Source organism: Rhamphochromis longiceps, linkage group LG19 (genome assembly GCF_057381845.1).
Source record: "Rhamphochromis longiceps isolate RC_006_pf linkage group LG19, R_longiceps_female_GT1.1, whole genome shotgun sequence".
In the NCBI taxonomy this organism is placed as follows: domain Eukaryota; kingdom Metazoa; phylum Chordata; class Actinopteri; order Cichliformes; family Cichlidae; genus Rhamphochromis; species Rhamphochromis longiceps.
Window position 1 is genome coordinate 19,189,326 of NC_140575.1, and position 17,551 is coordinate 19,206,876.

Below are 17,551 nucleotides of genomic sequence, written 5' to 3' on the forward strand. Positions count from 1 at the left end.
TAATACTAAATGAGAAGTGCTAAAAATATATGAAAAAAGGTGTGCAGCAGATGGAAAGCAATAAGAAATAAAGCAAACTTTAGATGAATAAATGTAGTGTTGACATAAACATAAGATGTTTTAAAAAGTGTAAAATCTGTAAGATTAAAGTGGACCATCTTTTATGCTTTTGAACAAAAATATGATTCGTGTTATGAGTTATGTGCATAAATCTGATCTGCCTCGTGAAGTGAAAATAATAATCGCATGTTCAAATAACGCAGGCTGACAAAAGGTGGAAACCCTGATGATGTTGAAGACTGGGCTCACCTTTGGCCTTCTGGCCGTGGTCTGAAGAAGAGGAGAGGAAGCAGGTAAAGGTCAAAGGGCAGCAGGAGGAGAGGAGGGAAGGGAAGGAAACAAACAACCAGGGTTAGTAATTCAAGGCAAAGTCATAGTAAAGAAAGATTCCAAAAAAATAAAAAGTAAGAATGAGTGGATGAAGCTGATATGACTTTAGGCCATTGTTGAATATTTGCTGCTTCACTCACAGTTGAAACCCTGTTAATGTATTCTTCTTGACAAGACGCCCCTACTTATATTACTATCATCTATCATAATAACATCTACACAGATCTCTGCTCTGTTTCTCTAATGATCTTTATTGTCTTAACTCATCTCTGGGCCTCATCTCATCCACCCATATGACCACAGTCTTGGCAACAACAGAGACACTGACTGGTACTGCCGCTGTGACCTCAATGACCGCATTGTATCTCAGTTAGCTTCATCTATGTCGAACTACACTCATACTGCTGAGGTAACAGCAGCATTCAGGTACAACATGTGTTTCAGACATGCTACACCGCAGGGTGGATGACAAGATTTGCAGTTGAGCTTGTAAAGAAACACTTTGCACTGTATAACACACATGGGTTACACTATTTTTGATTTCCTACCTCGAGGATGACAATGACAAATGCAGTTAAACTATAGATTCCCTGGTAACTTGTCCACAAGTCTTCAGTCACCCAGGCCTATAGACTAGCCAACAATCCCCTGTGAGGAATGTGTATTCCTCAGTGGGTTGGAGAGTGGTTTTTGAAACCAGTTGCAAAGTTGCTGCAACACAAATGCCCTTGTGATTGGTTTTGGTAGCAGACTACCACGGCCGACTACAGTTTTCATGGAAGATACCAACTTGTCTGCAAACACTTGCCATCTAACCACTACCAGTAGTAAAACTTGTGCAAACTGGGAATGCCTCCAAAATAAGAGATTGAAAGCAATACATTTTAAAACTTTTACTTTGGTGGTCTCCATTTATGGTTTGTGTTACACTCTGTAGTTTTACGACTGCTTAGCAAGTATTTGGGGAGTATATGCAGACAAGCTGGCATCTTTCATAAGTCTGCAAGGAGGTGCTCGGTACAGCACTGTAACCCAACTTCACCTACTAACAGCAAAAAACCTCCAACATTCGACTGGTAGAAATACATTTTTCCCCAACTAACCAAAGGTTATCAGGGCTTCATAGACTGATCTCTAGGCCCAGGTTACATGACCTAATTATTTTCCAGCGACATGAAACTGAGAAACTGAGTCGCTATTCAGCAGATTAAAATCATAGTCTGTTTTTCTACAACATACTAAAGTTCAAATTATTTTCTTTAAAGATCCTGGAAGTAAGTCTTGCGACTAGTAAGTCTAGATTTGCACATGGAAAAGATTTCTAATATATTACAAATGTACCAATTAACCATTGTCTCTGTTACCTGTAATTAGTGTTAAATTACAGAGGAAACAATCTTTGACGATACCAGAAAATTCTGAAGCATTCAGGCACTGCTACAATAAATCTACAGTTAACAATATTAATCTTTTCTTGTGACTATCACTTCATATTAAAGTACGTCTATGATGATGATTTAAACTTAACCCAAGCCTGACCAGACACTTGTATACTTTCTACCATATTCATGTAAAATGATCTGTTGCATCCAATTATCTTCCACTATCTGCCCTCAGTACACTCAATCAATATCCATCTCCATCTGGGCTTTGGCTTGTTATTGTTCTTTATTGGATTAAAGCACTACCATCCAACAGAAACTTGCCCAAGCTTATAGCTGTACCACCTAAGATCTGTCAGTCCTCTTAAACCACCATGTTGTGCTATAGTTGCCAGAACAAACTGTACTCAAACCACATCTGCCAACAGTGATGGAAATCAACGTATAGTCTTGAGTAAGACATAGCTTCTGTATGATGAGGCTAAATAAAACAATAAATATGATACAAGGCAACTCAACAACTGCAAACACATGTAGAAGCATGGACAGCTACCGACAGCATGGGCAAAATAAACTTAGAAGTCAAAGAAAGAGCACAGCTGAGCTGCAAACACTTTTACTTTTATGCTGGGAATATTAAATATCAATGGTCTGGGGAAAAAAATGGGAAAAAAGGCAATTCCACCTTAAACAAAATGAGGACACATGACCTTTACAACAGCTCTGCCAACAAAACGAAAAGGATGATAACATCAACACAAGAAACCCAACAGAAAAAGAGCATCACATGGAGTTCTGTACCTTCCGGGGTGCAGGAGTCTGTCTCATCATTTTTGCAAGGGAAGAAGACATACACACACACGGTCACCCAGAAACATACAAACACACACACACAAACAGGAAGCTGATAAAACAGGCAAAGATCCACAGACAGCGGGTTCAGAACAGACAGGCGGAAAGCTGAAGCTGAACAGTCAGACAGGCAGCGGCTCAGGCCGGGGAGCTGCAGTGGTGCAAATGGCCGCGGCGATTTATTCCCAGGCTCCCCCTCCCTCCTTCTGTTCGTCCCTTCCTCCTGCTATCGTCCTCCTTTATGTCCTCTTTCTCTCATAATCCATTTGCCGGCGCCCTCTGTCAGCACCTCTCTTCTGCTCTCGCCTCTGATTAGGACTCGAACATCCCTCTGCCACGAGCCTCCAGCCTGCTGCCGTTTCCTGCTACACCGGAGACGCCTCTCCTCCCCTAACCTCTCTCTCCAACCCTCTGTCTCATTTCCCCCCCTCTTCTCTCTCTCGCTTGTTGGGATTTGTCAGCTGCTCCTGCATTACATCACTGTGTGCCCTCCTCCCTCCCTGCTGCTCACCCACTCATCACCACCTCTAACACAGACAGACAGGGGGGAGGGAGGGAGGGATGGGTGTAAAGTGGTGATTGGGGACAGACAGGGGAGGAAAGGGATGATGTGAGGGAGAGGAGGGCGGGACTGTAAATGGAGGTGAGAGGGGAAAATGAGCAGCCATGCTGATGCAAGCCTCTCTTATCTCCTAGCAACGCTGGCAGATCCTCAAAAAGGTTCATTAAAATGAGGCTGATGAAAACAAAAGGGGTGGGGGGTGGGGGGGGGCGACACCTGAGCGGCTTTATGAGGTCTACCTTTCTTAGTGAGTCTTGCTATTTTTGAACTGCGCCTAACCGTGCTTTACATAGACACATACCCAGAGTACAGAGGTTAAGAAAGCCTCACATAAAAACTCAGAAATGCAAACATCATGACAGCCAGAGATAAGATCCGAACTTTAAAAGTAACATTAACTGTAGCAAAAGGATTTTTTTTTTTATTTAAAAGGGAGATTTAATAGTTCGACAGTCTCCTAAAGAGCCGTCTAAGGAAGCAATCGTGATACCTTCCTCACTAATCTGTTGCTCTGCACCAACAGCTCAGCAGGAAGAGAGAGGGATATCTAAGAGGATTAATCCACAAAGTATAAGATACTCTGATTAGTTGTGAGCTTTAAACCTCGAATACTTTCACGTCATGGGCAAAAATAACATGGGGAGAAAATGTCCAATGAGGTTTTAGTAAATGGGCGATGTTTAAGAGTATTAGGAATCTGATTGTGGAGAGAAAAAAACAAAACAAGCAACAGGACGTCAGGCAGCAGAGGCAGAAAGAAAAACAGCTTATGAGTATCTATTACAGAGCAGCTTAGAGAAAACTGTCCTGTTCAAATATTAAACATATCTTTTCATAATCCACTCAAATTCTCTCCAGCACACAGACTAAGTGCTACTCTGAGAGCGATGGAGTGAGAGCGGCCGACAGACAGAGTGGATGCGGAGATGGGTGGAGATGTATCAGGTTCCTGCTTTCCCAGCACACAGAGGGAGGATCGCTGCCTCCGAGGTCACTGCAATGCAGCTTCAACGAAACGAAAGGAGATAAAATTACTGTCCAGAAAGCATAAATAAGCCCAAAACCTTAGCTGAGAAAAATAATGGCTTATGGGTCAAGCTTCAGAACAGCAGTACAAAAGCATTTTACTTTGCTTTTCCTTCGCTGAGTTTCCATTTTGGTCTTGTCTAACATTTCCTACTCTTCCTCAGTTTCACCGGCTCTGTGACTGAACATTTGATCCTCCTGCTTTAAAGTTCCCTCCTGATGTTCAAAGTCAGCTTGCCAAGGAGGAGATGCAGACCAGGAGACGATAAAGAAGAACCGAGCTGACGGGAAATCTATACTCTGCAGGTTACTGCAGGCAGGAGGGCAGCTCATTTCACCTCAGTCGCATTCTGACATTTTCAAGGAACGCCTGCATGTATGAGTCAGCCAGGAATGACAAAGAGCAGCGGACAGCCAGCTTGGATCTCATGATAGACGTGTGGGAACAAATACAATATTATAAGGAAATTATATTTTCTAACTTTGTGGCTGGTCTCAAAATTATTGTGTAACAGGATAATGTACACACCACCCTGTCTTTAATAAAGACCTTTATTAACAAGAGTAATAGGGAGTGGTGCAACAGATGGTCCAGCCCTCACAGAGCAGTGAAGTCAGCATCATGCAGTCAGTGTAGGATTACATGAAAAGACAGAAGAACTGCAGTTCTCTAAGATGCTTAAAACAACCTTGGAAACTTGGTGACGGTCACACCAAAGACTGGTTTAATTTAGTTTGTTCTCTTAATACTAATGCTTTAGTTAGTAATAAATTAAAGTGATTTAGTAAGGCTTTCATTCAAGAATCAAAGTCTGAATCACTGGACTTTTCAACAACAACCGAACTAATCCATCTCATTCACAAAAACAGAGACTTCAGGGTTTAATATAAAAGTGTTAACTTCCATAATAGGTTGCAAGATATGTTAATGTTATCAAAAATGCGTGAATATACAACTTAGTATCTAGACTGAGCAGAAATATCCCAAAAGTGACAGAGGAGTGAATGAGAGGGCAGGACCAAAACCCATGAACCCCAAAACATGTCCTGATCTTTACAGTTATTTTTATTTCATGCAATTAATCTGCTGCAAAAAATATCTATTGCCAACCAAAAAGTCCAAAGCTAAGGTGTAGAACATAAGATCCAGAAACGGCCTGGCAAAGACTCAAATCTGGCCGGTCTTTGGAGAATGTGACGGAGGATATACATTTTTGAAAGTATTTTTTACAACATTTCCTACTAAACAAAGACCTCCCCATGGCCATTCATTCAACACCAAAGTAATTAACCAATAGAAAAACAGTTAAGTAAGACAATTTCCTGTTTTTTCATTGTCTACTATACATTTTTTTTTAAAAGTGTGTCTGTGAATTAACAAAAACATTGTGCTTTACAATTACAGGACAGTGTGGGTAACATGCTGCCACAACTTCTACACCTTTTACAGCCTGTAAGACACAGGTGACCCTCCCCTCCCATACAAACCAAACAGCAGACCATGGCTTTAACGGGTGGGGGGAGATCGTAACAGTTGTGTTGACAGATTTCTTTATCATGTAGAAAACCTGAGACATACTGTTAAAATCATACTTCTTTTTCTTAATTTGATATTGCGGAGATTAAATGTGCAGTTAAACTTCTTTACATCGACACAAAGAGGATTTTCACCACTGTGGCCCATCCAAAAAGTGCTGTATGTGGTGCATAATGTAAAATCTGTTTGACATCCCTGGTCAGAAGCCTAAGATAGTTACATGATAATGATGGACTGCTTTTTGTCCTTTTTGTTAGCTCGTGTGTGTCATTTTACTTTTATAGATGCAACCTTGCAGAGGAAGTAGGTGGTAAGTGGTAACCATTATTGTTAAAAAACAATGGTTCCATGCAGGAACCACTGCACGTTCACAGAGCCTCTGAAAAACCTTTGGACACTTAGCAAACTTAGCATGTTTGAATGTGCACAGAAGCAGAAGACCAAGCAGACAATGTTGGACAGAGCTGCACCGAACAGAGAGCAGAGAGGGCGGTGAGGTGATGGGACACAGCTTTCATTCATACAAACACAGAGCGCTTCAGTACAGAGACCAGAGATGGCTGCGAGGAGTCATGGGTAAAATGAGGGGTGAGGCTCTGTTGCCATGCAGCAGCGAGGCCATTCAGAGCCACGGTTACCACGGTTACTACGGTCATCATCATAACATTACCACTGTACCGAGGTTAGAGAAACATGCAGCACCTTTTTGGGTTTCACTCCTCGCTGCGTCGGTCAAAGGAGGTAAGGAGATGAGGAAAGGAAGGAGGAGGGAGGGAGGGTGAAGGTTAAAGATCAGGAGTTTGTCAGCAGCATGCCAGAGGTGATGGGAACTGTGGTGGTTTGGACCTGTGTGTTGGACCTCAATAACTTTCACAAACACAAATCTCTTCATACTCACTTCTTCATTCTCATTTTGTTCATTTTCTCCACATTAAAAACACATTAAACTACACTTTCGTGTAAAAATATTTTCATTGCCTATTATTAAAATAATTTGAGCCATTCTCCCATGGCTGGTCAACAAAAAAAATTATTCTTCCATTTTCTATGACACAAGCAATAAAAATGGAAACAATGAGATCCTACAAATACAGTATATGTAAACATGAAGTACTACTTCTTTCAAGGGTAAGGTTTTACATATTAGGACATAAAAGATTATCTGGTCATTACCAGGTATTAAAATTAGATCAACACAACCTGAGATGAACAATAAACAGGACACAGTACAAGTTGTAATATATTTAACAAAAACTGAGTGAAAAATCAGAAGCAGCCTGTGAAAAACAGAAGCACACCCCATGATTCAGTACCTTGTAAAACCACCAACAGCAACAAAAACCTGAAGTGACTGTTTTCACTTTATCACTTACTAAGGACCAGATTATTTTCATTATGTCCTCATACATGAAACCTTACAGTTAACTTTCTTTTTACAATGACCGTACAATTTGCATAAATAAAACAACATATCTGGTCATAGAAAAAAGTCATTTAAATGTGACTAATTTGGAATATACTTTTTAAATCAAATGCCTCCGTTCTGGTTTCCACTTGACAGAGTGAACTTATCATTACAGGTTATTCCCTGTGCAAAGATTCTCTCAAAATGCTGACATTTGAATCCAGGACTGTCAGTGGATTAACCTTTAACAGCAAAGAGATTTTTTTTTCCTTGATGTGTACAACTTTAAAGTTTAATTCAAACCCAAAACTTCTCAAAATTCCTTTAAATCCAGATATCCATACATCACTATAGTCACATCCATAAACCATGTTTGCTTTTGCTCTTTTCATCAAAAGTGAACTCACACCATATTAACAGACTGCAGGTTTAAGGTAAATTTAACCAGTATACTTCTCTTCAGCACCAGATTTCTATTAAAACATATAACAATTCCTATGAAAAATTACTGCAATGGATTTAAGTGTCAGTTTGACGTGAAGGCAAAAGTCAAGCACACTAAATAAATTATTAGTTAGATCAGTGCTTTTTTACTCCTGAGTCATGGCTCTGATGTGCTGGATTCTTTCTACATTTTTCTTAGTGTCTACCAAACATGCAGAGTAACACTGGACTTACGTGAGTAAACGGCGCCCTCTACTGGACATAGAGAACTCATTCAGCTCTAGAGCTACAATTTGGTTTAGCACATTTCTGAATTTGGTAAACTCAGATTAAACTGTAATTGCATTAAGATGAATTAAATGGAAATATTTACAGATGTAAATATGCAAGAGCCTCATATAATATTGCATATTGTTTAATAATCCCATTACTTTATTTTTTTTTATTGTAAATTAAAACTAATTACCACATCACAGTGTTATGTTACACTAGTTTCATGTAGGAATCACCTTTTAAATTCCCAGCCATGCTATGATGAAGCCAAATTAAATGTTAATCTACTGCAGGCACTTTCCCCAAACACCTGATCCTAACAAAACCTAACAAAACAGCAGCCGTCAGAAATAAATTAAATATCTCACATATGAATCTCCCTGCAGAGTGCAAATCGCCAAACAATAAACACCAACACATAGCACTTACTTTAGTACGTCTATGTGTGAGTGTGTGTGTGTGTGTGTGCAGGTGGAAGTCTGTATGCATGAATGTGTGTACGTGCAGTGTGGGTGTGTGTGTATTCAGGTGTCAGGCGGCACGTTTGCCTCGGCTTTCCTGCAAACTTTGCGTCACAGTGCAGCGTTATCTGACTCACCAGTTTAGCAGACTTGGCTGACTCCAGGATTTCTGACGAGATAAAGAAGAAACACATTCCCAGAACATTAAGATAAAAATCTTTAAGAGTTATAAAAGTCCCACAGCAGGCTATGGCGCAAACAGAGTCAACATAATTTATTGTTCATTCACCAGATGGTCAAACCTGACTGGCAGCTGTTGAAACCTGTATGCACCCTTATTTAAAATTCACTTCTCCATGCCCTTTTTTCCCTACTCAAGTTATTGAGGGAAAGTGTTATTTGCATGCTGGTGATCTCACCGTCACTTTCAGAGCCCCATTTACTTTCAGACAAAAGCCAGATCGTAAGACAATAACTTTTCTTTCTGGCTTTCAGGCTGGCAGAGTTCCAAATTAAAGGCCCTAACTCACATAATGGCTGCAGCAGCAGGTAAGAGAGACAAAAATCTGCATCCTGGAAGATTTGTGTAATCGTAATAATCTGAATAATGTCTCTTTCTTCCACTCACACAAAATAAAACTAATAGAAATGTGATTGTGGTTTACAAACTTGCGTGTCAGAGATTATTATGAAAGGGCGACAGAACCGGATGTTCCAATGCCGATATTTTCTTGTTTTCAGTTGGCTGATTGATTTCATTTGTGTCTTGGAGGCCCTTCATGTTTAAAAATAAGAAAATATTGGCAATAAGGCAGAGGTAAAATTACAATGTGTACAATGTGTACAATGTGTACAATGTGCCTTGCCGCAAATTAGCAACAACAGGCAAAACAAGAGAAAACTGTAAAGTTGAGACCCACAGTGGCTGAATATATTTGAAGATATGAAGATGTAATATGGGAAGACTTGGGAAGGCATGTTATAAGAATTCAATAACATTGAATGGATAACGGTAAAGCCAGAGTGGATATAAAACTCACTGAAAAAGGTACCAGAACAAGAGACAGACATTTTTTAAATATATTTATGGGGTGTAAAAAAAAGTAGCTCACCTAAATAGACTGGAGCCTTTTGAATGTTATTACTTATACCTGTCAGCTACACTTACTGCTCATCTTTCCCTTTGCATTTTGGTGCATAGCAGCATTTACAGAAGCACTCAGCGTTTCAAGGCCTTTTCTTCGCGTCACTGCTTTAAATGAAAAAGTGTCTTGTTAGAACACACATGCATCAACACTACAATGAGCGGGTGGAGGGAGGTTTGGAGTCTTCTCCCACCCCCATTCTCTGCGGCCTGCTGGAGCGGGAGGGCTAGTAGGAGGAGTTGGCCGTCCGACTGCGGTCTGGGGTGTGGGGCCTCCCTGCTGCTGCGGAGTCGGGGTGGTCTGCCTCTCCCCACCGCAGGGAAAAGGGTAACACCACCTGGGTCTGGGTGCAATTCCCCCCTCCAGGGGCAAGGGTACCTAGACCCGGTTTGTAGAGTACGCTTGGGGAGTGTGATTGTGTGTACAGCGTCTCTTTATGTCTGTCTCCACGTTGGTTGAGTGTGGAGTGAGTGCATATGAGAGCATGAGGGTGGGAATGGATGTTTGTGTCTGTGTGTGCCTGTATGTCTGGGTCTATATGTCAGGTTGGGTATCAGACGCCACCTCTCTGGGGACACCTCAGGCCCTCCAAGGTTTGGAGGCCTATCTCCACCCACCACCACTTCCCCTGCCGGTGGCGGACTCCCTCAGGTGTCGGTGTGTTGGTGGTTCTTTGTGTCTGGGGGTGGGCGTCCGGGTGCACACCGGCTCACTCCTTGGCGGCTGCTTGTCGGGGCCTGGGGCCTGGGGCTCGCTCGGGCCCCTTTGGAGGTGGGGTGCCCCCGGCCTCTCGGCCTAGGGCTCGGTCACTCAGGCGCAGCTGGGGGCCGGCGGAGCTCACGGGCGCGTCACTGCAACTCCCCCTGACTTCTGCTCCGCGGCTGCTGGGCGAGCCCTCATCTGGGACTCTCCTCAGCTCTTACTGGAACAGTGGCGCGGCTGCCCCTCTGTTGGTCTTCCATGGTCTCTTGTGTTCTGGGGGCCTCTGGATGTCTGGAGTTTTGATCTCCTCCATACCCGCTTCACACCCTGGAGGACAGGGCTGTGGCCCCCCCACACTCCCTAGCAGATCATTACATGGAGAAACCTTTGGAATGCAAGCATGCTGATCCACACAGGTATGCACACATGGGTATTCACAGACGCGGACTAAAGCTTTCTTGGCTGCTGCCTCAAAGCACACTGTGCGCTGTCTATCTTGCGTGCTGCACAATATCGTTTATTACTTAGTAAATACTGATATCTATGACTAGCTAGTTTATTGTGATGGTGCTTTGTTTTCTCTATTATTATGTTGCTCTTTGTTGTTTGCTGTCTCCTCTGTTTGTTTTTGTTTGTTTGTTTTTTTTTTGTTTTTTTTTCTCCATACAGGTGACCCAGGAGTTTTTTTTTTTTTTTTCTCTCTCTTCCCCCCCCTTCTCACCGTCTCTTCTCCCCTTTGGTTTTCTTTCTTTCTCTCCCCCTCTCTCTCTCATTCATTCCCCCTGTCCTATTTATTAAAAAAAAAAAAAAAAAAAAAAAAAAAAATGACAAAGGATGAACTGAAGCTCTGCCATCACGTAATGTCGCATACTGCTGTTTCTGATGTCATTTAAGAAAAAGAAAAAAAAAAAGAAAAAGTGTCTTGTTGCCAGGTTACATCTGAATCAACTGTCCAGTTTCATTTAATCTGCCTTTTCATGGCCCAGATGTCCATCAAAAATCTCACAAAAAAAGTGTTTACCACTGAAACATCACGAGTTTAGTGGGGAGAAAATAATGTGTTATCCACATATATGTGTGTTAAGATCTCAAATCCACATTGGGATCCACATTCATAATTCCCTCACTTGATAAGACATGACATGATAACATATTTCCTCGTAATGTTAATCTGCTGTAGATCGTTTTATGTTTTTTAGACCTGCCACTTCTTTTGTCCTTCATTTATCCAGTTTCCTAATTTTTCTAAGGACATGCTACACACCAAGTTTTCAGCTAATAAGTCTTTCGAAATCACCTTATTTGTGCAAAAAAAATCAATTTTATGCCTGTTAAACTATGTTATCTTTAACATTTTATATAGATTCAAGAAGTGGAGCACATTACATGTTCTTGTGACAGGCTGTTAGTAACAACATGCATAAAATGGGAATTTAAAGTTTGTTCTGTGCCAAGTTAACTGTAATGCGTAGAGACATAGACACAAGTTAAGTGCCTTTTTTATGCTTGAGCGATTTACGGGTCAGTGTTACGTGACTTTAAAAAAATAAATATATAAAAACATTCCTCTGAAAACAGCCAGAGAAATGAAGTTTGGAGAACTACTGCTCAAAAGATTTGCAAAAACGTCGGGCTCCTTAGAAGACAAATACAAAGATATGAGGGGTGGCTCAAGATATAGCAAAGTACTCTTAAATAAAGACACAGCTATTGTTTAAACTGTGGCATGATCATCACCTTTATCTATAAAGCACTTTAAAACAACCACCGATAAAGATTTTGACATCTGGTGGTGGCTAACTTACCGTACGTGGGATTCAAATCCACAATTTTTACTTGTTATTCACTCATCACATAAGTAAAACCAGGCAGCATCCCTGTAATAAGATACTAAATGTACCAAAGTGCTTTTATATCTTAGATCTTCAGCTGTCTATCTAAACTACAGCAGGAGAGCAGGTGAGAATAAACCCTGCTTATTGGTTTCAAATATGGCATGCACACTTACTATCAGGCTCTATAAGGACAGGATAGACTGGATTTTACTGTGTTTGGGCATTTTTTTTAATTTTACTGATAAAGCAGTACCAGCAGAATACTAAAGACGACCTGCAAATATGACCATCTGGATGTGTGTGTGCGTTCTCACCTCGTTTGGGAACCTTGCCAGTGCCGGGCTCAGGTGTCTCAGGAGACGTTGTGTCTGCCCCATCATCTACCAGCTGGATCTGAGACAGCGGGAGAGAGACGTTTAGTCATGTCTTCCAAAAACACAACTGTGAGTGCTGCTGTTAAATGAAAGAGGTGACAGAGAAGAAGAGGCACAAGCGAGCCTTTTAAGCCAAGCAGGAGACACGCTGAAGAGGATTAGTGACACAACTGCTAATCTACAGTAAAGCTGAATCTTATGCATAAACGTGTAATTCTACATAGGTTTGATGTTTCTTTTTAGCATTAAATTCGTATCACTTTTTTTCAGCACAGTCAAAAGGTAAAAAGCTTTAACAGTTACTGGTAACTGTAACAGAACACACAAAGTATAAACTGTTCTCTGCTAACATTTAAGTACAACCACCATCACATTAATTGGTAATGATTTTTTAGCCCTGAAGTGGATGGATTTGACGAGCAGCCAAAGAGTGATTGATGTGTTTGGATTCAGCAATGTAGACATCTCGTTCTGATTTGATGACTGCAACAACTTTGTGTAATTTGATCATAATAAGCTACCGTAAAATGGTGCTTGTCCCAGCACTAAAACAAATAGAATTAAACTGACAGTCACAAAGACAGATATGACAATACTGCAAGTTACATTACACTGACTGTTTATTATTGTGAGCCCGCACATAAGAGATATCCTGCAGGTACCATTTCTTCCAATCTTTTGACTTTTTCTTTTTAGTAGTAACAGTCCAGTTCCACATTAGGTTGGCAACCCTAGAGATGTAGATTACAGTCATATGATTAACATAAACCTCACTGTAAACTTGCTCCTCCCAAACAGATTTATTTATTTATTGCCAGACTCAGTGTGGCCTATTCTCTTAGCGCTACTTATGAAGGATAAAACAGGTAAAGTAAGCCATCGTAATAATCACAGGTCCATAACCTTAGCCAGTATAATATTTCAGAAAGACTTTTGCAGGATAAATACATTTTTTAAATTTAAACCCAAACATGGAACTGGTCTGTGTATGTATATTTTGAAGGAAATTATAAACAAACACAAGAAAAGAAGTCATCAGTTTGTATTTGTTTTATTTCTATGCCTGCAAACCTTTGATTGTGTAAAACAGAGTTATTTTGCTGAGCTGAGTCATAAAGGGATGCCTGAATACATTGTGAGAGTTCTGATTTATTTCTATTCCAAACAGACGTTACAAGTAAAATGAAGAGACAGCATTTCAGCCCTAATAGTGTTAGAGGAGGAAGAATTTTATCCCGGTTCTTTTTAATATTTTGGTTGAAGATTTTGCGTGCCTGTAAAACTGTGTGCATGGTTGATAATATTCTAGATATTCTGAACCATATTATGTATGCAGATGATCTTGTGTCCTCGTACCGCTGGTCGCCAGCAGCTCCTTCACATATGTTCTCCTCATGGTGTGGAACATATACACATGGTTATAGAACCAAGGAGATAAACACCTAGTATTTCCAGAATTTGAATACTCAGATATTAACGTCAAATATCTTGAACATGTTATTATAGATCAAATGATGGATGACAAAGTTATTTACAGGCACAGCTGGATGATGTAATCATAACCAAGCTTCCATTAATGAATATTTAATGCATGTAAGGACAGAGTGAAGATCTCTTTATTTAGAGCATATTGTACACCTATACCCGTTTCTCTGAGCTTGAACTGTTGCTGTGCATTAGTTCTATGTAAATAAAATGGAACTGAATTAAACCCTCTGCAACTCTGATCAGGTTCAGCAGTTAAGAATATAGATGGACGGTTTCACAAGAAAGAAGTTTTAATTTACAAAAAAACCAAAAAACATAAGTAGCAAAAAAGTTAAACTATTGTAATTTTAGTTTATTCTATCATCTCCTCCAGGTCACTATAGTTGAATTATGGTCACATTATGCAGAATTTTGAGGGAGAGAAACTCGGAGCTGTTGCAGATCAAAAAGAATAACCAAAGACCCCGAAGCAACAAAAACCAAAAGCACCACAGAAGACAATAAAGGAAAATATCAGCCCACACACACAGCACACTGTGCCACATAAAAGGAAAACAAAATCTCTTATGTGTTAAAAAAAATAACTGGGGTAAAGACATTTACTTAATACACCTGTATTTACCTGTGACTGTCTCACAAAAATCCCATGATTCTCTTCACAGGTGAAGTAACGCTTTCCCTGTACGGTGCCGTCATTTTTGCCCTTGGCTTCATCCAGGATGACCCCCACCCATTTTCCAGAGGCAAAGAGGGTGGTCCCGATGTAGGCCACTGTGCCACGCTGCCCCTTCCCAATCACCTCCACCAGGGAGCCCACTTTGACGGGCCGCCCGCCCCCGTCTGAGCTCATCCTGCTGCTGCCACTGCTGGTGGTCTGGGTGGGATGAGGAAAGAAAACACAGACCTGGGCTGTTAAAACAGGCATTTATAATCAGCTCAACATCACAGGTGATTTAGTTTGAGTGGTATTAAGAGGTATTTAATGTTTAGCATTAGATTTAGGTTAATGTATTTATGTTAAATGCTACTGTTTAGTTTACTTTGAAAGAACCATTTTCCACATTGTGTTGGCAAAGGTTTGCAAAAAATTGATGTTTCACATTCAATAGATTGTCAAGATGACTGAACTGGTTGTGTTCTGGTTATATTTCTATATAAAAGTAAGGTCGCCAAACACTTGTGTCCTTTTGCAGTTAAATCATAGTCATGCAGAAACTCTGTCACAATTTGTGAGGGAACGTCTGAATTTCTTTAAAAAATAAAAATAAAATAAAAAGTTCAAATGAATTTGAAACTGTGATTTTCCCCAATTTATCACAGTTAATCATCACATTATAACAAACAACTGCATGTAACTACCAACTTAACCCAATTTAATCTGATAGCAGACTGACAGCAAACTGACTCAGTCTTATTGTTATTTTCTTGCACTCCTGATGCACCTAAGACCCTTAGAAGAGAGTAACTGACCGCGAGTGGTCACAGGCGTGGTCGCCGACCTTAACAGGCAACAATATTGCAAGATGATTGCACATGTTAATAGTAATTTTTGGTCAAGTTGCTGTTTTCAATCACTGTGTGACTGTAGCAAAGACCGATTAGCTCAGGGATTAGGGTTGGTTGGGTGATACAACAGCGGGTGCTTTTATGAGACACAGTGGCTCACCTTTGAGGGACGGAGGACCAGGCCTCATCCTGATGCTGCTCTCTCTAAATGTCAGTGCACGCTTGAACAGCACTGCTCTTTCTTTCTAGCTGAGGAGGCAAACTTTATGGTAATTCCATGGCAACAAACACCTGAGACGTCACAATGCAATTTGGATGTGTGAAGAACAAAATGCACACAAGAACGTTTTCAAATTGGCTTCAGCTACAATATTTTGTAATCAAATAATACTGCATAACCCAATTTACAGAGCAATGTCCTAGAATTGATGGTGACTCAGCAGAACAGTGCAGAGAGGAGCAGATATCATTCTCTGCTTCAGCTAAACACACACTGTCTATGTGTTGCTGTTTAACTTAAAGGTTAAACTACACAAAAACCTTTGTGAAAGTTTAACCAAAAACAGAAAAACACCTATAGCATGAAGACTCTTCGACAGACACTGTATCCTCTGCTGTCACTACTGCTGCAAGAAGCTGTGCTGTTATGTTAATTTGGGGCTTTTAATGATTTCTTAGAAGTGTTCATTTTCAGAGTGGAATGATAGTACATCGTACATCTTTACTGACTTTAACAAACAAGAGTTGCGTGCACAAGTTTTTTATCTAGTTTATCAGAATCAGAATCAGAATACTTTATTGATCCCTGGGGGAAATTATTTTTTGTTACAGTGCTCCATTTTAAACCAACATTAAGACAAGACAGACAATACACTAACTAAGAATAGTACAATATATACATATATATACATACATACATACATAAGTCACTCATAAATAAATATTTGGAAAAGAAACATGTGTAGTTGTAGCAGCAAACAGTGTGTTAAGTGGATGCGTTGTACAGGGAGATGGCCACAGGCAGGAATGATTTCCTGTGTCGTTCAGTGGTGCTTTTCGGTAATCTCAGTCTCTCACTGAACGTGCTCCTGTGACTGACCAACATGTCATGGAGTGGGTGGGAGGTGTTATCCAACATTGTCTTTATCTTGGACAGCATCCGCCTCTCCGACACCACCTTGAGGGAGTCCAGCTCCATCCCCACAACATTGCTGGCCTTACGGATTAGTTTATTAAGTCTGTTGGCATCTGCGACCCTCAGCCTGCTCCCCCAGCATGCAACAGCATAGAGGATCGCACTGGCCACAACAGACTCATAGAAAATCCTCAGCATTTTCTGGCAGATGTTGAAGGACCTCAGTCGCCTCAAAAAATAGAGACGACTCTGGCCCTTCCTGTAAAGTGCTGTGGTGTTTTTAGCCCAGTCCAGTTTATTGTCAATGTGTACTCCAAGGTATTTATAGTCCTCCACAATGTCAACACTGACCCCCTGAATTGAAACAGGGGTCAAGTGTTTCCTGGTCTTCCTGAAGTCCACGATCAGTTCCTTGGTCTTTGCCACGTTGAGCTGCAGATGATTCTGCTCACACCACGTGACAAAGGAGTCGACCACAGCCCGGTACTCTGTCTCATCATCCCTGCTGATGCATCCAACCACCGCAGAGTCATCAGAAAACTTCTGAAGATGGCAGGTCTCTGTGCAGTGGCTGAAGTCTGTGGTGTAGAGGGTGAAGAGGAAGGGGGAGAGGACAGTCCCCTGTGGTGCCCCTGTGTTGCTGATCACCTTGTCAGACACACACTGTGGGAGACGTACATATTGTGGTCTTCCTGTCAGGTAATCAACAATCCAGGACACCAGAGAAGCATCCACCTGCATCGCTGCTAACTTATCACCCAGGAGGGTCGGCCTGATGGTGTTGAAAGCACTGGAAAAGTCAAAAAACATGACCCTCACAGTGCTCGCCGGCTGGTCCAGATGGGTGTAGACACGATTGAGCAGGTAGATGATGGTGTCCTCAGTTCCGAGACGAGGCTGATAAGCGAACTGAAGGGGATCCAGGTGTGGTCTTACTATGGGTCGCAGCTGGTCCAGGATGAGCCTTTCCAGGGTCTTCATGATGTGGGAGGTCAATGCCACGGGCCTGTAATCCTGGGGGCCACTGGGACGTG

At 41.2% G+C, this 17,551-nt stretch overlaps 1 protein-coding gene across 7 annotated transcripts in view; it reads right to left on the minus strand.

Annotated features, from left to right (window-relative positions):
* LOC146646544 (dynactin subunit 1-like) overlaps positions 1-17,551 on the minus strand; it is a 37,101-nt gene that overhangs the window by 12,326 nt on the left and 7,224 nt on the right. For 3 of the 7 annotated variants that reach the window (XM_085392387.1, XM_085392382.1, XM_085392384.1), the window contains exons 2-5: positions 14,499-14,750; positions 12,329-12,407; positions 8,470-8,501; positions 310-330 (exon numbers count right to left, since the gene is read on the minus strand). In XM_085392387.1, the coding sequence (XP_085248513.1) occupies positions 310-330; positions 8,470-8,501; positions 12,329-12,407; positions 14,499-14,726 (360 nt within the window). In that variant the 5' untranslated portion in view covers positions 14,727-14,750. Of the gene's footprint in view, positions 1-309; positions 331-2,573; positions 2,592-6,451; positions 6,473-8,469; positions 8,502-12,328; positions 12,408-14,498; positions 14,751-17,551 lie in introns of all 7 variants that reach the window. The other 4 variants (XM_085392385.1, XM_085392383.1, XM_085392386.1 and 1 more) reach the window with 2 other exon arrangements.